This window comes from Akebia trifoliata, chromosome 8 (assembly GCF_017979445.1).
Source record: "Akebia trifoliata isolate Shusen 1 chromosome 8, ASM1797944v1, whole genome shotgun sequence".
NCBI classification, from domain to species: domain Eukaryota; kingdom Viridiplantae; phylum Streptophyta; class Magnoliopsida; order Ranunculales; family Lardizabalaceae; genus Akebia; species Akebia trifoliata.
The window spans coordinates 11,849,722-11,875,294 of NC_141382.1; the positions used below are offsets into that span (position 1 = coordinate 11,849,722).

The 25,573-nt window shown below is 35.7% G+C and overlaps 1 protein-coding gene across 1 annotated transcript; it reads left to right on the forward strand.

Moving 5' to 3' along the window:
* Window positions 1-3,433: 3,433 nt before the first annotated feature.
* Window positions 3,434-24,712, forward strand: LOC147396126 (stromal 70 kDa heat shock-related protein, chloroplastic-like). The gene is made up of 5 exons (XM_086449892.1): window positions 3,434-3,569; window positions 22,615-22,694; window positions 23,167-23,247; window positions 23,451-23,837; window positions 24,150-24,712. The coding sequence occupies exons 3-5, from the start codon at window positions 23,182-23,184 to the stop codon at window positions 24,516-24,518; spliced, it is 822 nt and encodes a 273-aa protein (XP_086306018.1). The 5' UTR covers window positions 3,434-3,569; window positions 22,615-22,694; window positions 23,167-23,181; the 3' UTR covers window positions 24,519-24,712.
* Window positions 24,713-25,573: the final 861 nt, after the last annotated feature.

Consider the following 25,573-nt stretch of genomic DNA (forward strand, 5'->3'; position numbering starts at 1 on the left):
GGATAAGACCACATGCATTTCAAGAGGGAATAACCCAAATTTCGCTTATTTCGCAAGGGATGTTACGAAAATACTTTTTTTTTTTTAAAGGGAAGTGTAATGAATGACATTTTCGTAAAAAAAAAAAAAATAGAAGGATATTTTCGATATTCAAAAATGATGACATCATCAAAATAAATATTGGTAACTGTCAACAAAAATCCAGGGAGTAGACCACATCTTGCAGTTTATAAGGGGTGACCCTAATTTTGACTATTTTGTAGGGGGTCTTACTAAATTACCCTTAAATTTATCTACAATAAATTAAGTCCATGCCAAAATAGACTATTTTAATATGGGAAATGCTCAGCAACAAACATTTTGGCAAAACATTTTTCAAAACATGGGTTAGAGGTTTTGGAATGGGCTGATTTTTTGTGAGGATGATCTCTACGGTGAGGAGATCATCATCACCAAAAATCAGCCAATTCCAAAACTTCTAATCCCATAAAAAATGATTTACAAAAAATGGACGGTCCAAGATTTTTCAACTTGTAAACTGGGGCTAGAAGTTTTGGAATGGGCTGATTTTTGGTGAGGATGATCTCCTCACCGTAGAGATCATTCTCACCAAAAATCAGCCCATTCCAAAACCTCTAACCCATGTTTTGAAAAATGTTTTGCCAAAATGTTTGTCAAAATATTTGTTGCTGAACTGGACCCTTTTAATATATATAGGACCAATTTAGGTGTAGGGCCCATTTTTAACTTTTAGGGATTCTTTTTATATTTTATAAAGAATAAAAGAGTTATCTGTACTTTTTGAAGGAAATTAGAGATAATGTAAATTTTTTATTCCTCCACGTTAACAAATAATGTGACATCTGCAGATAAATTATCAATAAATGAAGATACCTAAAAGAAAAAAAACGTAAAAAATAGGAATACACAATCACTAGTAAAAAAATAAGGACCAAACAGAATTCCAATATTGTTGGCTACATTCTTACCAAAAGGTATAATTCACCTTTGTTAAGTACTTACTGAGTTCTACATTGCTATTTCGATATTTAAATGCCGAAAATAGTTTGTAACATTTAATATAGTCATACTGAACCCAATTTTCACATAAATCCCGTGTTAAATTTGTTTCGATATACACCTACCAAATAAATGCTGAGGAATTCAGTAAAGATATACCAAACAAACTAGAAATTTTGGAAAAAACTTTTGGTGCAAACAATATTTGATAAAATCAAAGTTTTCTTATATTATTTATTTACAAAATAATAAAATAATTCAAAAGGAAACAATGAAAAAAAAAATCATGAAAAAAAAAAACTCACCTCTATTTATCAAACACTTAGGGCCGATTGATTGTGCTTTTAAACGTGGTTTTACCGGCGTTTGCGTCAAAAAGTTAGATTTTACGAAATTTTGCGTACTTGATATCGCTTCTAAATGCGGCGTTTTGAAGTTGTAAATGCAAATATGAAAAAAAAAACGGTGTTTTGAAAAGCACATGTGAGCCGCTTCGTGCATTTGCGTTTTAACGCGTCGTAGTGAAATGACAAATTTACCCTTCATCATTTATCAAATTTACACGTTCAGTCCACGATTATAACTTTGACTGTTTTCGATCCATATCACACACACACACTCTCTCTCATCGATTTCGACAGCTAACGGCGACCCAACTCTACGACGCCGATCAGTTTTCCGACCGTTTACCATCGAAGACTACGAAGATGTTGTCTTGGTTAAACTGACGATGACGCCGATTAGTTTTTCGAATGCGAACTCAATCTCTCCTTTGCCCCTTTTCCGATCGATGGCTTTCGATTCATTCGCACAGCAGCTTCTAAGAAGACCTGTAAGCTCTCTCTCTCTCTCTCTCTCTCTGTCATGGATTTCGATTTTTTACGAAATTCCAACTTGAATGTTTGATTAACAGAAAACTTTCTGTTATGGTTTTTGTAATTTTCAATTTCTTGTTAGATTTTTATTAAAAAATTATAATAGAAAAAAATAATATTCACCAATTTCTTGTTCGATTAACAGAATTTTTTGCATATTTTTGTTGTTTATTTTTATTCATAATTTATACCAAATTATAGCAAATATCAATTTATACCAAATTATACCAATGAATGTTTTTCCAATGTTTATTTACAAAATAATAAAACAATTCAAAAAGAACGAATGAAATAAAAAAACTCGCCTCCATCTATCAAACACTTCAAATTATACCAAATTACACTTCAAATTTCGTAAAAGGGGAAGATGAGGGGGTGTACGGAGTAAATTGCTAAGGGGTGGAATCGTAATTACACAATTTCACAATTAACGTAGTATTAGGGGTGTCAATGGATAGCCGAAATCCGAATCCGAATCCGAATTCAAAAATTCGGATATTATCCGAAATTTTCGGATATCGGATATCGGATATCGGATTCGGATGTTATTTTAACATTCGAATGAGTTTCGGATACGAATTCGGATATTACGAAATCCGATTCGATAATATCCGCTCCGAATTGAATATATGTGTTACGTATTCATGTCACACAACATAACTTATTTATATATATATCTCTGCTTGTGTATTTATGTTATACAACCAAATTTAATTTTAAATGTTATCTTCTCTCTCAACATAAACGCAAGAACAACGAGCAGGTGGGTTTCGCCGTTTCGAGTGCACGAGCTCCGTGGCCAGTAGCCACCCTCTTCTCCGGCGGCCGGCGAGCATTAAGTTAAGTTCTTCCCTCCTCTCTCTCTCTCTCTCACACACACACACACACAGAAAACCCTTTTTTTTCCCCTTCAAAATCCATCGGCTTCAAAGTTCAACCTCAATCAAATAATTTTGATTTATTTTTTGCAAATCTATTTCTTCAAGTTGATGTAAAAAATAATTGATGTTTTAATCAAATTTTTCATCATTTTTTTTTTCAAAAATTAAAGTTTATTTGATTTTAAAACCATTTTTTTTTATACAAAAAATCAAAGTTTATTTGATTTTAAGTATGAAATAGACTGAAGATTTTGAAAAAAATACGAAAATCGATTTGGTTTTTACAGATTTGTAGAATCGGATATCCGATATATTTTTCGAATTCGAATTCGAATCTTGGTTTGTGATATCCGATCGGATTCGAATTCGAATTCGGATATCAATATTTTTTTCGGATTCGAATTCGGATATAACACTATCCGATCGGATATCTATCCGTTGACAGCCCTAGAATTTCTAGGTTTGTAAAGTTGTTTTTAGCAGCCTTTTATATAATAAGTCTCAAAGAACAAGACGAAGTTACAGCGTTAAAAACTCTGTTTCACTTTCACTTTCTAGTTATTGTTTGTTTTATATTTATTTGCCGATTCAATTATCAAAAATCGTCTCTCAGTAACAGGGTCTAATGGCCATGTTTACTATCCTTGGTAGAAAGTCTCTCTCTTTAGTCCGTTTGGCATCTCGAGTTGGTTCTCAAAGAAATTATATAAAAAGTCCGAGTTTGAACAGAAGTCTTATACCATTGATCGACTCGGATTTGAAGTTGGCTCAGGAATCTTACCATCAAAATCAGGTTAGTCAGCACATCTCTAATTCTTTTATGGTTTAAAATATGTTATTTAAATACATATAATTTCTGATGTTTATAATGAGAAATTAATCTGCCAGCTATACATCATATCTTGGTAGAGTTTGATTTGGATATTTACATTTGTATGTAATACCTTACTCGGTAGGTTGATGATGCAACCCCTCAAGATCATCTTCTAATGCATTGGATGGGTCCTCTTGACCCGAATTACGTTAAAGGTCTAACCATATGTTACAGACCAACTACTAGGGGGCATCAATGGGGGGTATGTTCGGATGCGTTGGTAGGATTATTCACTCTCCTTGGATGTCCAACGAAAGATATTGGGGATGCTGCCAAAAGCTATCCAAAAGGCAAAGCTGCTAATTGCATGATCATCATATTTTTGCATGTTTATTTGATACTATATGCATAAAAGTGTGTGCTTTCTTATATTTTGCATTCTCCATCTTCTCTGTGTTTACCCAAGACTAGATATAAACCATGTTTCTAATTGGACAAAACAATAATTTTCTTAAGTTAAATTTAAAATGATAGATTCTAGCTTCATCTTCAAGAGATTAGTGTTTCTTTTGGTTGGGTTACTAAGTTAGAAAGGATGCAAAGAGACTTTCATGTGAGGGTAGAGTAGTAGGACTAACTACTACTTTTTTGATTGGAAGGCCAAGATGCTTGGACACACATATTGATAATGACATTGGTATCATAAATGGGGATACTACTACTTGTTTCTTGAAATCTAGATATAGGTATCCCTTCCAATATTCTGACATTGTGCTTTATTCTTCTTTTATTTTATTTTAAAAAAAGAGAGCTAAGAATCACTTTTTAAATTCACATCACACCAATAATGAAATGAAACTTCTAGTGGTGCAAAATGTGCTTTTTTTTTTTTAAAAAAAAAAAAAAAATTATTTTATACAATAATACTTGTAATAATATACATTTAGACATTATTGTGAACAAGGCCAAAAAACAACTTATAGTACAAAAATAAATGAGAAAACTTTAGTACAGAAGTATTCATTTGGTGATTGGTATTGGAATTTGTATCATATATTATTGATATGGGTACATTGCACATTGTAAGACGTGCATAACATAGCTATGTGAACATATATACAATTACAGTAAGCAAGGTTTGAAGGTGCCAACTTGGAGAGTTGGTAAAGTTTGTGAGTGGTTATACCACATAACTGGGATCAAAGCGCTGCCTACACCCTCTTATCTTTTCTGTCAAAAATAAAATAGAAATAATGAGTTAACTCTCAAGCACTAGAAATCATGTGTTTTATTTTGATTGTTTGAGAAGTTCTTGAAAGCCATTGAAGAAAATTCATTTATAATAAGTATTGTAATAGGGAGTAGGGATTGAGATTTGTAATAGGCTAATAGCAACCATGAAAGTAGATGGGGGTTTTACGGTCCATTTCTGAATTATTGGGTGTGTTGGAGTGGGTTTGTATATTAGTAAACTGTTTTGGAAGGACTAATGCTTTGGAAATTTTTGGTATAAAGGACTTGGTAGTTAAGGATTGTTATGTGGGTTTAGGTGTAGAAGTGACGTGGGATTGTTCTTGTTGGTTAGCCTAGTTTATGTTCTCATCCTTTGACTTGAGATGTGTACAAGGGTTTGAAATTGGAACACTAGGTATAATTTCTCTTCTAGGTCATTTTTCTGGAAACGTTCTTTGAGGGAGATGTTTAATGTGCTATAATTTTGATAGCTTTTGGTCCTTTTTGATGAATACATTTTGCTTTTGTTGGTCTAGAGCATTGTGCACGGTCTTGTAGACATATGGCTTTTGTTCAGAAAAAACAAAACTAAGGGAAAATCAAGTGTTGAACAAGAAAACCTATTTTCTATTTGTGGTTAGTATACACTTTTGGTTCAATGTGCAAAAATTGCTCATTCAACATTGATTCCAAATTAGGGGTTTCTAAAGGGCTCCATTACATAAATTATTTGAGATGAATACATGATCAACAATTGGATTGTATCATGATAAAGATTTTTACTGATGAGTGCAAGTTTTATATGCTGATGGATCCATTGGAATCTCAATCATCTTTTTTGTTAGACCTTTAGTAGTGTTGATGGTTGTTCGCCGTCTACAAATTAGCCATAAGAGTGGTGTTATATGCTGATGGGTCTATTGGAATCTCAATATTCAGGCTCATTGAAGTATGGGGAAGAATCGATTTAGGATGCCCTAGAAGAAATCAACTCTAGATAATGCAGCTGGGCATAGGAGTGCTTGAAGCAATTTCTTGTTAGAAAATCGGGAAAAATATATTGTAGATCCATAGCCCTTGTATTCTCTCATATCAGGTGGAGAGCCTCCATTCTTGGCAGATTTTGTTGATGTAGCCAAATTGGTGAATGTTGGGCATAATATTTCGTTTTGGTTTCGTAATTGTGTTCGTTCTAATCCAGACTGTTCTTTGTTATGGACATGGCTGAGCCCTTATATGGGAACTAGGGTTGTAGTGTCCACATTTCAAACTTGCAAAGGGCCGTATATCTATCCCTAGATTGTTCAATAATCTATCATTGATATACAAAATCATACTTGGAGTTCGCCTTTATTGGAAAGTCATATTTTTGTCCTTTTTGATTGATTTCAAGGAAACGAGTTCAGTGTTGTGCTACAAATGAGTTCATTGATCCTATGAAGTGGAGTCTCCGTCGATGCACCTTCACCGGCCTGAAGAAGTAATGGATAATCGCTTGCTTCTAGTTTGGAGGGAGACAAATAAATGTCTATAAGCGGTTGACAGCTCTTGAATCTCTTTCTTGGAATGGAATGGATGCCATATAAATTGTTATCCCTGTTCTCTAAGTGATTGAGTAATCTTTGGCTACCAACTCATTGAAATAAAGAAAACGGTGATGCTTGATGAAATAGTTATGAAAACATAGGTTAGCTTAATACTTGTCTAAGTATCAAGTCGAGAAAGGAGGCACCTACCTTATCTTTTTTTGATCGGTACCTACCTTATCCTTATATTGGATAGAGTCCTTTCCCATTTTTGGAGCCTTGGTTTTCAATCATCAAGTCGAATGCCCTAGAACTGGAACCTAAATAAAACATTGATTTGGTTTTTATCATTTGTGGGTATGAGATTCATGAGACATAATCGATCCTGCAAACACCTAATAAGATAGACTATTATTTTTAATTTAAAAATATTAAAAAAAAAAAACTAACTTATAATTCCTCATGTAATAGTTGATATCAACAATGGATTTTTTAAGAAAATTAAACTTTTGAGAAACAAACCTTAGAAAATTATGATTTGGGGTTTTTGCTTGTAATTCAGATTGAGTGGGGAATATGAATTTTTGTGTAAAGAGAGAGTAAAATCTAAGACTCCACATTCTCTTTGATATTAGTTGAAGTATTTACTTCTAGCTAGTTCAATTATTTTTTTTTGATAAGTTAAAAATTTATTAGAAAAAAGGACGAGATGTCCCAGTATTACCAACTCATCAAAAGAGGAAAAAGCAAGAAAACCAAAGAACCATTAAAGAGAAACAACTAGTCTCCCAAATTACAAACGAGATCCCAACAAGCTACAAAATCGTCAAAGAAAATCCCCTTCAACTCTTTAGAATTCTTTCCCCAGTAAAAAAACAGCCCCCAAACGTTGAACTTGAGATCTTCATAAGATACCTCATTTCATTCGAAGATCTAATGATTCCTTTCTTTCCATATTAATGCTAAACACAAATCAAGTTAACAGTCAAGGGTTCCGATAAAAAATTTGTAATTATTTAGGTTTTTTACTTAATTAGGTCTAAATTTATCGTTGAGATTATTTTATATTAGTTTTTTTTAGTTTTGAGTTGTTTTAGGGCTTTATTTTTATGTTTTTTGGATTTATTTTCATGTTTTTTGGCCCATAGTCTTAGTATAATATTTAGGAGCAATTTGATAACTTTATGATGTGTTTTATTTAAGTTTATTAGGGTTGAAAATTTAGGAGAGAGAAAGTTACGAAAATTATGTATTTTAGTTTTATTGAGAGCCTTGGTTGATTTTCCTTATTTATAGATTGTATTAGGATTTATTGAGAGAGAATGAATGGAACAAACAAATTACAGAAGTTTCTATTTTCTCTTGAATGTTGGTGCATTCAATGTGGTTGATGCCATGAAAATCATTGGGATGATTTTAAGGTAAATATCATTTTTTTTTTCTTTTATTTAATCTGCTTCTTATCCTTTATCTTCTTTTGTTTATTTGTGGGAGATTAAGAAACTATCAAGAACCCTCTAATCCTTTCAAGAACTCAACACAAATTTTGTTTGCTTGATTTTTCAAGAAATATTGAATTCTTGATTCTTGATTTCTTGGATTCTTGAAACCCCTTTCTTAATTCTTGCAACCTACAAGTCTCAACCCTTAATCCTTTCTCCATTCTCTTAACGTTTAATCACTACTCTATAAACCTTAACCTTTAACCCTTTTCATCTATCCCGTCATTATTGCGAGAATTTTTATTTTTTTTTAACTTTTGGGTTTATCCTATCTTAGCTCATATCCTTAACCCAATCTTAAACCAAATTTCCTAATTCTCCAAATTTTCTTTTCTCCCTTTACTGTCCTGAATCACATATACTCCAACAAAAATCAAAGGGCAAAAGGCTAAAAACTCCAAAGGATTCGCTTTGAACGACGAAGAGAGGTACCCCAAAACAGCCACAAATCCAAAAGCTCCTGAATGGTGTATGGTAAGCAACCCTCCAAACCAAAGAGACCAAGGTAATGAGACCACAATCGATACACCAACCCACAATGCAGAAAGAGATGCTCTACTGTCTCTTCATCTCCCATACACAAAATACAACAATTTGGCGTTTGAAGACCTCTTTTGATAAGTTGGTCCAAAGTGGTTAATCCCCAAAGAAGCTTGCCATAGAAAAATCAATATTTTGGAGGGAATCTTTGTGCCCCAAATCATGCTAGCGGGAAAGGTGGAGCTTGAAATCGATAATCCAGCCATATACATTGAACACATGGAAAAATTTCCCTCTCTCATACCCTCCCAAACCCTACGATCCTCGTTCTCAACAAGAGAAGTTCTCACTTTAACTAACTCCAGCAGACGTTCCATGCTACTCAATTTCCAATCATTAAAGTCTCTCCTAAAACCAAAATCTCACATTCTTTCCAAACCATTGCCTACCAAAAAGTTCTCTATAGTCATACCCTTTTTATTTGACACCGCAAAAAGATCCAAAAAGAGTCACCTGAACGAAATATCTCCACACCATTTATTTTCCCAAAAGGGAACCCTATTACCCCTTCCCACCTTAAACTTCACTTTCTTTAGAAACGAGGGTAAGCGACAAAAAATACCTTTCCAAACCCCACAACCATATTCTCATTTCACTTCTTTTGTTTCCCAACCCCACTCTTGTAACCTGAATTTATTAGCCACCACTTCTCTACACAAGCTACCCTATTCTTCACCAAATCTCCACAACTATTTGGACAATAAAGCATAATTCATCATAGCAAAACTTCTGAGCCCCAAACCCCCTCTAATTTTTGGCAAGCAAATCTTCCTCCAACTCACCATATGGTACTTTTTATTGTTCTCCTTATCATGCCAGAAAAAGTCCCTACAAATCTTATTCATCTTAACTTCCACACTACTAGGGATAGAGAAGAGAGACAGAAAATAGTTAGGAATACTAACAAGCGTACTCTTAATTATCAATATTTAATTACACTACTTAGTTATTAAGTTATAATTAAATTGAATTCACTTATATTAAATTAGACTTCTTAGTTATTTAGTTATAATAAAATTGAATTCACTAATATTTAACTAGGATACTTGGTAGATAAATTTAGATAGTTTGAATACTTTTACAATAACGTTTCTTTTCTCTTGATAAATAGATTGTAAACCTTTTATTATTGAAGAACTCAATGAAATAAGAAAAATTTTAGTGTTTTATTATTATTTTTTTATTTTGTTAGGTAAAGTGTTAATGGGTAGTGAAGTTGGGTTTAAGGGGGTTTGAATCACTCAACACGTTTTACCAACTTAGCTAAGTTGGCATTTCAAATTACTAGTTTTGAGGTTCTCCAATGATTGGAAGCTACATGGTGTGGTGCCATTGAAATGTTGGTGTGATTCCTAGACAAAACTATCACTTCTTCTACGCTTCTCTTGTTTTTTGTTTATTTATGAGCAATCAACCCTCAATACCATCTTGGCATCTTGGAAGGTGGTTGTAATAAATTCTAGCACCATTTGTACTGTCCAAACCTTCTTCTTCCCTTATACTCCTTCTCCCATCTCAACATAATCGCACCATATCTAGACCACCCAAACTTACCTAAAAACTTCCCCAAAATCATCAACAGCCTACCAAGCTCTTCTTGGGCCACAAGAAGGCACCTAAACCTATTGTATTGCTTATAAAACCTATCCAAACTCCTTTAAAAATTAGATCTATAACCCACACCCTAATCGACAGCCTTCAAACCCTCCTTCCAGCAGACGCAACACTATTCAATACCCCTAAATCTAATCACAACACCATTTTGCAAAATTTTGTGTATATCTTTTGCCACTTAATCCTTTAGGCCTTAAATTTTCACCTTTTTAACCCTATTCTTTGGTTATCCTATGAGGTGCTCAGAATATTGTTGATAGCTTGGTCAAACCTATTATGTGCACACATGTGTCATCTTGCAATTTTGTGCATCAAAAAGTGCAAAGAAAGGAGGACAAAAAGAATTGAAGAAGTTGCAACATTTGGTGTTGCTGCTTCAACAATACAACTAGGGTTGGCAATAGGCGGATTCGTGATGGGCGTGGTTAAGTCCTAAGCTGGCCCTACAGAGGTGTTCTCTACCTTAAACCTATCTTATACCCCTATTGGGCCTATGTTGACGAAGCATTGATGGTCTTGGATTAAATAAAAATAACAAGATATAAAATTCAACATTTTAATGGTAAAAAATTGTATTTCAAGTAATTCTTTTTTTGTATATAAAAATTATACAATGAAATCCGTTGGTATCTTAGTTAAATAAAATACATTTATTTTATTCAATTTTTGTGAGGGGTATGTCTTATGCCTTAACTGAGGTGCAACCAAGGTGTATGCATGGCGCATTGATTGAAGCATAGCCTAGGCATGTGCTTTGGTGCATCTCACTTACTGCCTCACTTCACATGTATCAAGGCAGCTTTTGTGTGCCCCCACCTAAGATGCACCAAAGCGCTCGCTTTGATTACATTGGAGTAGACTTTTTGTGTCCTAGTTTTTGTTAAGAGGTCAATATATTGGTGAAAGGGTCATGAAATGGGCAGAAAGAATAAAATACTCTATAGATTTTCTTGAGCAAATATTGTTCTAAATTCAAGTTTCAATTTTAGTTCCTCTAAGAAACCTTATCAATCAAAAAGAAAAAGAAACTTTGGCCCTGACGGTGGCCTGAGTGTTGCCCAACTTCTCGTCAAGCTGCAAAGGGGTGATTGTTTCTCTGAATTTTCGCTTGAGGAAATAATAACAAATGTACCCAATGAAGTTGAAGATATGTGCTTGGAGTATTGCAAGGCCTGGGTAATAGGGTGTAGTCATTCTCAAAAGTTCAATCAAGTAGTGGGGTGTTCATTTAGGGGCACTAAAGGAAACCAAGTTAGCCTTGTTGACTTTATATTAGAAATCTGTGCATCTTGGAAGGTCAAACCGAGTTGACTCAGTCAATTTGAATTGAGTCGTCAAACTGAATCAACTCGGTCAGATCTGGATACATTGATTTAGCCATGAAAAGTCTCTCCTCTTTACCTTTTTTATGGTTCATTTTCTCTAGAAAATCGAGAGCTGGTGATTGCTAAAGTGGTACACTAGGGTGACTAAAAGAATGGATGTTAGAGAGTTCTTTAAATTGCGAATCCTAGAGTCAATTTAGAGGCAGTCATATCACTTCAAGGTGTACGCCTCAGCTCAAGAACATAGTCTCACTTATTGATGCTAGGTAATCTTGAAAAACTTGCAGGATTTTTTTTTTTTTTTTTAATTTGAAGTAGGATTAAATTAATTAGTTCAGTAAACACGTGTAATCTTCATTTTTTAAATATGAGAATTTTTTGATGGATAAATAATTTCATAGTTTTCGTGTAATATAGAAATGTTTAGTGAGAATGTGATATACCTACCTCAAAATATGATTCTTCTTAAAGGGGTGATATCTAACTAAGGTTGAGTGATTATATTATCCTATTATTTGTTTGTAGAACAAAGTTTTATTGTGATATATCAATGGTAAGGAGATTTGAAGGTGCCACCTAGGTGAAATACTGAGATGGAAAAGTTTGTGTGTGGTAATACCACAGAGCTGAGATCAAATCTCCCCCAACTTCACACCTACATTTGTCCGAAAAAAAGTGACTAATTCCTAGTTGCAGATGCTATAGTTTAAGCATTTAGATCTTGGTGGTCCTGGTTCCTTTTACGCACCTCACCATGCCATTTTGTTGTAGTTTTTTATTATTATCTCTACTTGAGTTCATTATGCATTTTTAATTAAAAAAATAAAAAGAAATTATTGTAAAATTTCCTTTTACTTTTGTCAAGATTTACATGGATGAGTTTTTACATATATTATAGTTGAGACTTTGCGTAACATCAAGTGTTTTAATCCATGATTTTTCATCTTAACTATATATTAGGATGTTTCAGGTATCTAGACAATTCTTGAGCATGACCTGTCCTATGGCATATCTATCTCCAAACACTAGGTTGACTCGTCATTAAGTTGATTAATGCCCTTATTGGTACCATAGTCACCAAGTTGAGGTTCTGGAATAAGTCGGCAAGGGAAAAAATAGAAAAAAAACTGAGAAAAAATCGAAAATAGTGTAAAGATAATATATATTTTTTCTACTAAGTGATGTTATCATTTATATCATCAAATCTTATTTTAAACTTAAAGATAAAAGGTTTTCGAAAAACACCTTTTAAAATAGCTTGCTTAGCAAAAAAAAAAAAAAAAAAATTCACATTTTTTTTTGTTTAAATCGTGACTTTTTCAAAAAGTCATGATTTAATCGTCAGTCTTTAAAATCGCAATTTAAACACGATTTTTTGTAAAAGTCAACGACTTTGGTGATTATGATTGGTACCACTTGCATATATTCATATGAATTACACATATAGGAAGTTGTAAAGGGTAGAATCGGTATTGAACACGTGGCGTAAGTAAGACGAACTTCGATGACCGATCACACGATAATTATTGCATATCTCGAGGCATTGATATATCCTTGATTAGATTTTTGATTAAAATTGTCTCGCTATCTTTATAAAGAAAACAAATAGGTAGAAGAGAGGGGGTGTGGAGGAGAAAGAAAGTGGAGAGGAGGCTAGGGGCTTGTAAATCTTGTAATAGCTTGAAGAATAGTGGAATGGCTCTTTGGAGCTCGGGGACGTAGTTCGATTTTGGGAAGTTCGAATTAGAGAGAAGAAGATTAGATTAGATTAATTAGTCCTAATTAGGCTATATAAGAATTACATAAGATAACTAAAGAAATGAAAAGACTAAAATAACCCTACAGACTTATTTAACACTCCCCCTCAAGTTGGTGCGCGGATATCAACAATGCCCAACTTGGACAAGACATCTTCAAAGGAAGTTTTATTAACACCTTTAGTTAGAACATCAGCAAGTTGTTGAGAGGTAGGAAAAAAGGGAGTACAAATCTGTCCAGAAACTATCTTTTCTCTAATGAAATGACGATCAACTTCTATGTGCTTCGTTCTGTCATGCTGAACCGGATTTGCAGCTATGTTAATAGTTGATTTATTATCGCAATATAGTAAGAAGGGGACCGGCACAGGAAGACATAAATCAGCTAGTAAGATTTTGAGCCACAACAACTCGCATACTCCAAGTGCCATATTTCTGTATTCTGATTCAGCACTCGACCAAGAAACCACATCCTGCTTCTTACTACGCCAAGTTACCACCAACTTTAATACAATACCTAGAAGTAGACCTTCTATCAGTCACTGAATCAGCATAATCTGCACCTGTCCATGCCTTAATGCGAAGATGACCATGATTGTTGAATAAAATACCTCGACCAGGACATCCCTTAAGGTATCTAAGAATACGGTAAACAACAGCAAGATGAGATGTTCGAGGCGAGTACATAAACTAATTTACAACACTAACAGTGTAGGCAATGTTAGGGTGAGTCATAGACAAGTAGATCAACTTTCCCACAAGACGCTGATATTGGCCAATATCTGACACACTCCCCCCCAGAATCAGCCAACCTGTGATTCTGTTCAATAGGAGTATCAATTGGACAAGTTCCAAACTGACCAGAGGTACTGAGTAAATCAAGAACATACTTACGCTGAGAAATAAATATACCAGACTGGGACCGGGCAACCTCAATACCTAGAAAATAGCGAAGATGTCCAAGGTCCTTAATCTCAAATTGACGTCCAAAGTAAGTTTTGACCTCGATAAGGCCATCGTCATCATCTCCAGTAATGACAATATCATCCACATACACAATCAGAGCAATAGTTTTGCAGTGGGAGTGACGCAAGAACAAGGTATGATCAGCAGAACTCTGATGAAATCCAAACTGATGCATGGCCTTAGTGAAACGCTCAAACTAGGCACGAGGAGACTGCTTCAGGCCATAAAGAGACTGGCGAAGACGACAAACATAGGTAGGAGAAGCAGAAGTAAGAAACCCAGGAGGTTGAACCATATAGACTTCTTCCTGAAGATCACCATTGAGAAAAACATTCTTGACATCTAACTGAAAGAGAGGGCATCATTTGATAGCGGCAACAGAAAGGAGAACGCGAATGGTGGTCATCTTGGCAACTGGAGCAAAAGTTTCCTGATAATCAATCCCATAAGTCTGAGCATAACCCTTGGCTACCAGACAGGTTTTATAACGAGCAATGGAACCATCCGGATTATGCTTAAGCGTGAATACCCAGCGACATCCCACTGCTTTCCTTCCAAGCGGAAGGGGAACGCGTTCCCAAGTTTGAGTCTTTTCAAGAGCAGTCAACTCATCAATCATAGCTGCTCGCCACTCAGGATGGGCAATAGTATCTGTAACAGTAGTAGGAAGAGAAACAACGGAAACAAAAGCAAGAAAACTTCGATAGGGGGTGAGAGTGCTGAATCAGATATAGAATTAGAAATGGGATAAGCACAAGTGCGCTTACCCTTGCGAGTAACAATAGGACGATCATCACAGGGAACAAACGGAGGTGGAGGTGGAGGCGAGGAGGCAAGCAGGTCGGACATTGGAGTGATGGTAGTATCACGTGGACGTCGAGAGTAAACCTGTAATGGAGGAGGGGACGAACTGACAGGGAGTGGAGAAAGAGAAACAGGCATGGGAAGGGGCAATAAAGAAGGAAAGGGATCATCAGGTGAATCTAAAGGAAACCACTCATATTGAATGCCAACGGATCCACTATAATAAGGAGTATGCTCAAAAAAGGAAACATCTCAAGAAATGAAACGTCGTCGAGAAGGAGGATGGTAACAACGGTATCCTTTCTGAGTAGAGGAATAACCTAGAAATATACATTTTACGGCTTTAGGGTAAAGTTTAGTACGATTTTGATCAAGAATTTGAACAAAACAGACACACCTAAAAACACGTGGAGGAAGTGGAAACACGGGACGATTTGGAGAGAGCTTAGAGAGGGGTGCGACAAACTGAAGAACACTGGAGGGGGTCCGATTAATAAGGTAAACAACAGTAAGAACTGTATCGGCCCAATAGGATTGGGGCACGTTCATGCCAAAAGAAATGGCACGGGATAACTCTAGAATATGGCGATTTTTTCGTTCTGATCGACCATTCTGCTGAGGAGTCTGAACATTAGACATTTGATGCTCAATGCCAGACTCTAAACAAAGTTTCAAGACCTCACTATAGGTGTACTCAGTATCATGATCAGAACGGAAGGTCTTGATGGTACGACTAAATTGGGTATGAACCATAGCAAGAAATTGCTTGAAGATCCCATAAACCTCGCTTTTGTGTTTCATAAGATAAACCCAAGTGGTACGACTGTGGTCATCGATGAATAAGACAAAATAACGAAAATCAAGAGTGGATATGATGGGTGAAGGACCCCACACATCAGAATTAACTAAGTCAAACATAGTAGGTGTATTAGTATGCATACTAATAGGATAAGAAGAACGCACATGTTTAACTAATTGACAAGTTTCACAAGAAAAATCAAGCAAAATGTTATTATTAAATAAATTAGGGAACATGTGTTTCAAATATCCAAAAGAAATATGGCCTAAGCGTAAATGCTAACACATTGCAAGAGCCTTATTAGACTGACTACTACTACTACTAAGCTAAAGAGTAGAATGGGTGCTAGGTGAATCAGGAACGTTCAAGAGATACAATCCATTCACTTCATGTCCAGTGCCAATCGTCTTTTTCGACTCCAGATTCTAAAAGACACAATGAGAGGAATAAAAGGTTATACTGCAGTTCAAATTTTTTGTAAGACTACTAACAGAGACAAGGTTAGTAATAAGTCGAGGAACATGTAGTGTGTTTGTTAAGGATAAAGAGGATGTAACAGGTACAAGACCTTTACCAGCTATGAGAAACAAAAAACAATCAGCAAAGCGAACCTTGCGATGACCAAAGCAAATACTATAGGTGTTAAATAGAGAGGATGTACCGGTCATGTTATCAGAGGCACTAGAATCAACAATCCATGGTGAGGAAGTGGTGGAAACACTGTGTGCAGATGCAAAGGTACCTGAGTGAGCGAAGGTAGAAACCAGCTGAGATGAAGTCTATCTGATTGAAGAATTTCCTGAACTTGTCAAGTTTGGCTTGGGATAGAGATACCGAATCCGAGGAGGAGGTAGGAGCTGAAGGAGGTGCTAAGTCAGTTGTCTGCTGAGAAACTGCATGAGCTGAAGAGCGTTGAGACTGTTGACGATTCTGATTAGGACGACCATAAAGTGCATAGCAACGAGCCTTCACATGACCCAATTTTTCACAATGATCACACTTATGTCGCTGACGGGTAGGCAGAGACCCGTTGGAGGATTGTAGAGGTAGAGAAGGTAGGCGAGCAACCATAGCGTAGTGATCTCCTGAAGAAAGAGGTAGGACAGCTGCGCGACGACTCTCATAAGCCAAGACATAAGAATACGCAGTCTGTAGGGACGGAAAAGGATTCATTCCCAATAAATGAACTCTCGCATACTCAAACTCATCCCGGAGACCAGTCAGAAACTGAAAAACCCGATTCTTATCTATAATTGACGCCTACAATGTCTCATCAAGAGGGTCCTTCCAAGCATAGGACGAGGAATAGAAGATCAACTCCTCCCACCGAGCACGTAACTGTGATATATAGGTGGTAACTGAAGAATCACCCTGCGAAAGACGAGAAATCTCACGCTTTAAGTTAAAAATCCGAACGTTATTTTGACGTTACGAGTAAATGCTCTTAGCATAATCCCATATCTATTTTGCTGTAGAGGAGAACATAAAACCAGCTGCAATGTGTGGTTGCATAGATGTAACCAGCCACGATTGGACCATTGAATCATTAGCAAACCAATGGGAGTAGGACGTATCGGTCGGTGCAGGTTGTTTGTCAGCTCCCGTGAGGTAGTCGATCTTTCCTTTGCCACCAATGAACATTTCAACCGATCGTGCCTAAAGAAGATAATTAGAGCCATTTAATTTCACGGTGGTAATCTGAATTCCTGGAAAGTCGGTTGAGTGAGAAGGAAGACCACTTGAGTCATAATTATTACCAGTGACTGAGGAAGATGACGTCTCAGAGGCCATATTAAATATATATATATATATATATATATATATATATATATATATATATATATATATATATATATATAAAATCTACGTATTTTTGGTTTGAAGGGAGTTCAAAGAGAACAAGGGAAAGCTCTTAACAACACTCTTGCTGTAAGTACAACCTCCAAACAGCCTCTATGCTAATTGTAGCCCTCGAACCAGATCCAAATAACAACCTGTGTTGATCGCAGGTTTCAAACAAGGCTCCAAAACGATGAACCAGCCTTCTGTTATGGTCGCAAACAGTCAAACTACTCTCTGTAGTGATTAAAGATCTCTAACTGCTCCTCTGCAGTGATCGTATGCCTCAACTTAGCCTTCTGTTATGGCGCAAGTTGTCAAACTACTCTCTGCAGTGATCACAAGTCCAAAAATAGAGATCGTAGGTCTAAACCAAAGTTCTACTATGGTCTCAGCATATCAAACTGCCCTCTGCAGTGATCGTAAGTACAAAATAACTTCCTGCTATGGTCGCAGACAGCAGAACAGCAACCTGCTGTGACGCAGAAGCCAGAATAGCCTCTTACGATGTTCAAAAAATCAAAACCAGGTCACCTGCTGTGATCGCACAACTCATATAGCAACCTACGATGATCGCACACTAACAAAATCACTACCTTGAGTGTCGCAATACCCATAGATAGTCACCTTGGGTGTCGTAGGGCTTAGATACAGCCATTGCTGTGAGAACAGCCTGATCGCAGGCTTCGATTAGATGATACCTCCCTATCGCATGATGCGATTAGGGTTTGTAATGACAGAGAATGTGATTTATTTATTTTTTATTTTTTTATTTTTTAGAGAGTTTTGATGGAGGTAGAGAGCTTGGCTCTGATACCAAGTTCGAATTAGAGAGAAGAAGATTAGATTAGTTAGCCCTAATTAGGCTATATAAGAATTACATAAGATAACTAAAGAAATGAAAAGACTAAAATAACCCTACAGACTTATTTAACATGGGACGAATCCCGTAAACAAACCTTTCTTCTTGTCTTCTTTCTTTCCCTTCTCTTTGATCATTTTCTGTGTGCTTTTTGATTATTATTTAGTACATCAAGAACCATGAAGATTGATTGTTAGGGGTAAATCTCGAGGAACCAATGCCATATGAGATTTCACCTCTAAAAATTGGCGCCGTCTGTGGGATCGAATGAAGAACACTCACGAAAATCACAAGGTAAAGTGGATTGATGAACGGTGGGGGGATTTTGGGCACCCAATTGGGTTTTGATTTGGTTGATTAACCCTTTGATCAGTATGGGTTTAATTAGATCAAAAGTAGTGGCACATCAGGAAATCGCAAATAGCGATTTAATTGTGTCATTACGGTGGCAACGATCGGTTGTACAAGGTGATAAGCTAGAGTTGTTTTGGAGTAACAACTATTGGAAGATGCACAAAAGAAAAAAAATGTGCAGATTACAAAACTTTAAATATGGTGTTGCATCAACATTAAGAGAAAAAAGTAAATACAGAAAGTAAAAAGGTAAAGATAGTGCTATTGATATTACCAAGGTATTCTAACATAACTATGTGAAAGGTATGATGATTGGTTTGTGCACAACATGAAGGTATAAAATAAACGGCAGGTTGTAAGGTCTTTGCAACTTTACTTTAACCTGATGGGTAGAGCACAGAGTTGGGCACAACCGCTTAGCTCCTTTGGGGTTGCAAAGTCTCGAGTTGGGCATGACCTCTTGGTTCCATTGGGGTTGCAAAGTCTTTGCGACTTTACTCTGATATGATGGGCAGATCATAGAGTTAGGCACGACTACTTTGTTCCATTGGGGTTGCAAAGTCTTCGCGACTCTACTCTAACCTGATGGGCAAAGTGTAAAGTTGGGCGTAACCTTGCTCTATCTTGTGCGGCAGAGCAAAGCAGGATTGTGCAGGTAGAGTAGAGCTGAGCAGAACAGAGCAAGATTGCACAGGTAGAGCAGAGCAGATTGTGTAGGTAAAGCAGAGCAGACTGTGTAGGTAGAATAGAGCAGATTGTGCAAGTAGAGCAGGACTATGCAGATAAAGCAGAGCAGGACCATGCAGGTAGAGTAGGGCAGACTGTGCAGGTTGAGCAGAGCAGGGTAGACAAAGTTATCTTGCATGAAATAGCAACCTTGAGTGGTTTAAGGGTCTTGAATGGCTAATGTCCTGAGTGACAACTCTCTAGTGAGAAGATGAGGGCTGAATAACCAAGACATCCTGAGTAACCACAAGGTTCCAAGAGACCATCGTTTCCTGAGAGAAAGAGCAGGGGGCAATATTTTCATAAAACAATGTGAAGACATGAGAGTAGTATAATATTCTCATAAGTGGATCTCGGCCTCGCCAATCTCCACTGACGAGAAGGGGGTTAACTGTAAAGGGTAAAATCGGTATTGGACACGTGGTGTAAATAAAACGAATATCGATGACCGATCACACGATAATTAATGCATATCTCGAGGCATTGATATATCCTTGATTAGATTTTTAGTTAAGATTGTATTCTTACCAAGAAACAGAAAGTCTCTTAATTGACTAGAGAATATTTATTTCTAGATAAGGATAGATTTTGTAGAGAATCATGATTTGATTTGACTTTTCTTTTAGGGTTTGTCTCTATCTATATAAAGAGAACAAATAGGTAGAAGAGAGGGGGAGCAAAGGAGAAAGAAAGTGGAGAGGAGACTAGGGGCTTGTAAATCTTGTAATGGCTTGAAGAATAGTGGAATGGCTCTTCGGAGCCCGGGGATGTAGTCCGATTTTGGGACAATCCTTGTAAACAAATTTTGCTTCTTGTCTTCTCTCTCTTTTTTCCTTCTCTTTGATCATTTTTCTATGTGATTTTTGATCATTATTTAGTACATCAAGAACCATGAAGATCGATTGTTAGGGGTAAATCTCGAGGAACCGACGCCATCCGAGATTTCGCCTCTACAAAAGTGATACTATATTATGGCAAAACTCGTAAGTAAATTCCCACCTGGGATGACGATGATGTTGCAAATGTGGCATACATGAGCATTCCTCTTGCTTATCCAAACTTTAGCCCTTCTTTGGATTGATCACAAACAAAATTTCATTATTTTAACGATCCTTACTATATGATCTAAAGGCCTTTTTTTATAGGTAAAGAGTTGGTGGTTAGGTGTTAGCAAGTGTAGTTGGGTTCAAGGGGGTTTTAACCTAGGACGTGAGAACAACACTCCATGCATCTTACCAACTTAACTAAGTTAGTACTTCATATGATATATAGCTTTCATACAGGACATGAATTGCTTGTGATTATAATGAGCAAAACTGTAAACTTGGATGTTTTGTAGCCTTTCTATACAATGGGGTTTTTTCCACTTTTCTGTTTATGAGTGTACCCATAATTACTGACTGATTTTGAGGCCAATAAATGATACTTCACCAAATGCATTCAGTTCTATGTCATGCGTTGTTTTCTATATTAGACATTGATAAAATTTTCAAATATATAATCATTTTTTATCGTTGATATATTGGTAGGATTTTTTTTTTTTTTTCTGCTGTTTCTAATATTAATTAAGATGATTTTAAAGATGGATATTTATTTTTAGAAAATTTATTAATTGGTTATAGGGATCGTGCGATTGTGAGGACCTTTTATAATTTAAAATATTAATTAAGAGGATTTTGAAGACGACATGATAAAGGTTTTTTTTTTTTTTGAATACTAACAAATGTGATTATAAGAGTCGTGGTATAATTTTATTCCTTTTGACAGAAATGACCCTAATAGTAAAGATAAATGTGCTTTAGACCTATAGCCCAGTTGGTTTAATACGTTGCAAAGCAACTTTGAGGTTACAAGTCCAGCTTATCCATATAAAAAAGAATAGTAAGGATAAACGCAATTGTGGGGGTATTTTTGGTCTTATAAATTTTGGTGTCGAACCGCTTAACTCCGCCTTTTCTCACTATAAAAGTAAAGATTTTGAATACTAGAGTGGAAATTGCCTCCTTATTTTTGCAGGGAAATGTCTTTATCTTCTCTAGTATTCTATTTGTTTTTTAGGTTTTGTTGTTTAAATTGGGGAATGAACAGGTATATATTTTTAGATACATAATCAAATTTCGTCATGAGAACATTGGCATGGTTTTGGGAATTTTTTAACCTTATTTTACTTCTAGTTTATTAGGAAAATCTTGTGAATTGATGAATTGGATCTTGTATATAATTTCAACCAACCAATCAATATGCCTTGTCCCAAATATATGTCGGCAACTTGAATCCTGTTTTTGTACTTAACTCTGAATTCCAAGCCATATTTTCAGTAAAAAAATGTGGCTTCATATATTTCCTAACTACTTCCATCCATGTCATTTTTGACATACCTCTCTTCTTTTTAAATCCTTCAAAAAGCGCCCCTCACTGGTCTAGCTGTTGGTTCTTGTTTTATATGTTTGAACCCATCTCAAATTGACTTCCTTTTGCTTTATAGACATAAATATCTTAACCTATTTTCATGAGTTCATGCAGAATAGAAAGAAAAGTATCATTTTATATTTTACATATGGTACAGTAGTAGTTTATAAAGTATACATGCATAAACTTTGGAGAATTCACATCATTTAATGGATATTTTAAACTCTGAACTCTCAAAATTGATCACCTTGGGTTTCTAGTATGTTTTAAATACTTTAGGAATATCTGGAAATTTCAAGATATGTAAGTACATTGGTCATGATTCCAACACTGTTACCAAGTTTAAAAGTAGCTTTAAAAGGATGGGGTAATCTAGGCTGTAAAATCTTGAAGGCGGGTTAGGTTGATATGGTATATTGTACATAATTAAAGTATGCTTCTTCAACATGGTTCTTTATACAACTATATGTTGTTTCCTGTTTAGGTTTTGCAATCTCATATTTTGATTGCAAAGTTAATGACTGTAATGATTTTAAGAGGTGTATTTGGGAGTCCTCTACATTTAGGGTCTTAAACACTTGATAAAAGTATTTTAGAGGTTGTGAAGGTCATTAAAAAGATTTGCCAACTTTCCAATTGGCTGTTCCTTACAAATGGTTAGACATAGAATAAGGAGTTGAGTGTCTGGAGCATGGAAATGATGGCTGCTATCAACTTTTTGTTTCCTGCTGTTTTAAATATTTGCTTGCCTCTTTATTGTAATTGTAGTTCTCGAGGTTGGGAATGAAGTTTTTAAGGTGCTTCCTTCATTCGGAGATACACATTTGGGTGGTGATGAGTTTGATAAGGTTGGAATAATTTGCTTCAATTTTATTTACAACCAACTGTTTTTGGAATGTTAATGTGATTTTGTTTTGACTTCTTGTGATTGAATAACATTTAAGCTGCTCCAACTAAAAGAGAGAATTGTCAATTGGCTTGCTTCAAACATCAATAAAGATGGAGACATCTATATTTTGAAGGATAAACAATTACTTCAGTGTCTCACTGAGACAGCTGAGAAAGTCAAGATGGAGCTGTCATCTTTGGCTCTAACAAATATGATGTGGTGGGTCTACTATTTTTCAAGTTTGCTATCGTAACTATGACATTTATAGCTCATCTGAAAGTCCACTGGGACTTATTATTTGTATATTTGGGATTATGTTTTGTATGTTTAGAACCCCAATTAAAAATGTCTTGAGGGATGTAATGTTCTTCTGCAATGGCTTTTATGAGTTGATACCTGTTGATGGATCTTCATATATGCCAATTGTTCAGGAAGTTGTGAAGAAAATGACTGGAAAAGATCCCAATGTCAGTGTCATTTCTGAAGTTGCTGCTCGTGAGGCCGGACTTCCAGTTAGTTCTTTTATCCTTGTTATTTTTTCTCATTCATATGTTCTTAGTCCTCATCCATTGAGATAAAATCTTACATAATTTTTTAATTAAATTTGACAGAAGTGGGTTCATAATTATTGTTGTGGCAATTACATCTAGTTTTATTACATAGTAGAACATTAATTATTATTCTAATGGTATTCCTAAATTTATTCAAATTTCAGGCTGGTCTCCTGGTTGGAAATTCCAGCAATATTGTTCCCTTAGACATGACACCGTTATCTCTTGGTCTAGAGGCCTTGGATGGTACTATGACCAAAATTATTCCGAGGAACACAAAGCTGCCCTTCTCCATATCGGAGTTTTTCCGGACAAGTGAAGATGGTTTGACAAGTATTGAGATAAATATCCTTCAGGGTGAGGAAAAATTCGCAAGGTATAACAAATCTATCGGTAGCTTTTGTTTTAATTGGTCTTCCTCCAGAATGAGGGGTGTGGTAATTAAATTTGATATCGATGCCAATGGTACCCTTATTGTTACGGCCGAAGACTGGGAAAGCCGGAACATGAAGAGTATCACCATCACTGATGCTTGCGCTTTGCCCAACAAGGTATATTTCCAAAAAGAAAAAACAATATTCTTTAGAGGTTTAGCTCATGCATTGTTTATTTAGAAAAATGTATTTTGGAGGCCTAACTACTGAAACCCACCATCCTAGCTGTTTTATTAAACAAGTAAGTATTTTGACCTTGGATTGGAACCACCCACTGGCCTATTTATTCATAAAGCCCATAGTAGAAAAAAATGGACATGTTATTTTAGTACAGAAAAAAAATATTGAAAATCTCTTTGTACATGAATGATTGGTCATGTTTGGTAGTAGTCTTGCAAAACTTACATATATATTGTTCTATTGTTGCAGCTAGTCAATGATCAAGTTGGGATACACACAAGTAACCTGGAACCCACAGTTGGCATTTGTCCTAGTAGGTTTAGCATTGTCAGTTGTGGGCCAGATAAGGTTGTATCAGAAGAACAGGCCGCCATGCTCTTTCAACAATGGAAGGAGGAATATGGAAGGATTTATAGACCTGAAGAAGAAAAGAGGAGGTTTAAGAACTTTCAAGAATCCTTGGTGAGTGTAATAGAACACAATTCAAAGAGAGACTCATGGGTAAGTTGTTTAAACAATTTCGCTGATGATGACGCTAACTCATGGGCAAGTCGTTTTACTGATGGTGACGCTAGACCATGGACAAGGGAACACCCCTATCAGCCTCGTGTTTATTGATGTGAAGTTTTTAAGTGTTTAAAAGGTTATGGATTTTGTTTGGAATTCAGTGCTATCGCTTTTAATCTGATGCAATTTCAATTGACAGTTAACTTATCTGTTAAGGAACCAGATGCTTCTGAAGACAACATTCACTAGCCATTTTGACTCTCTTATTTAATGATGATTTGAAGCTTTTGGTTCCTTATATCAAATTGCTATTGCTTTCTTAATGCCCACTTGTCTTAAGAGAAGTTTTAAAGTACCCAAAATATCCTGTCACTTTTTTTTTTTATAACCGCCAAGGATTTGTGATGGCGAATGAGAATCAAGAACTACACATATTTGTAATTTCAAAGATTTAGATGTAACTTTCCATCTCTTCCGACGATTTGTGATAATGAATGATGAAGAAAAAACAATACACTCATAGTTTTGAAGATTTAGATGTAATATTGACCTCGTATTAACTCGTGTATTTGTCCAATTTTTTATTTCTATTACATTTCACTTTGTCTAAGCATTTTTCCTACCAATAGCTTTGATCCTTGTAAACCTTAAATCGATCCCCAAGTTTTCTGCCTTTCTCCTTACCTTTCTCTTGTAACAGAAACTAAACAACAAATCAACAACGGAAGTTCACATAAACAAAAACTACAATTTACAAAAATTGATAGTGAAATTGAACATGTGTTTGTGTTTTACACATTTTATCACCCCCATAAACATATTTATTGATCTGAGATCTATTTGGTAAGATCTAACGGTAGAGAACATTCCCCTTTAAACCCAACACAACCGTCTGAAACCATCACAATTCCCATCCCTCGCCATGTATTTAGTAGTGTTAGATGCATTTGCACAAATCTTATGGCAGAAAACACTTCCCACTAAAATAAAATAAAAGCTACCTAAAACTACCCCCATCTCTTTATCTCTTTAAATGCACACCAAATCCTAAGGTGGTGGAAGATCTTTTTGGGATGTTTTTGAGTCTATGATTGGAACTGTCCCCTACGCCCCATATTTCTCTTCACGCAACTCATACCCTCACCATTCTCCATCATCTTTCCCTA

Bases quoted from the DNA above. Each gene is read 5' to 3' on its own strand.
- LOC147396126 (XM_086449892.1), top strand. From the start codon at position 23,182: ATGACTGGAAAAGATCCCAATGTCAGTGTCATTTCTGAAGTTGCTGCT. The intron at 23,248-23,450 runs GTTAGTTCTTTT...TTCAAATTTCAG, and splicing joins CTCGTGAGGCCGGACTTCCA to GCTGGTCTCCTGGTTGGAAA. The intron at 23,838-24,149 runs GTATATTTCCAA...CTATTGTTGCAG, and splicing joins CTTGCGCTTTGCCCAACAAG to CTAGTCAATGATCAAGTTGG.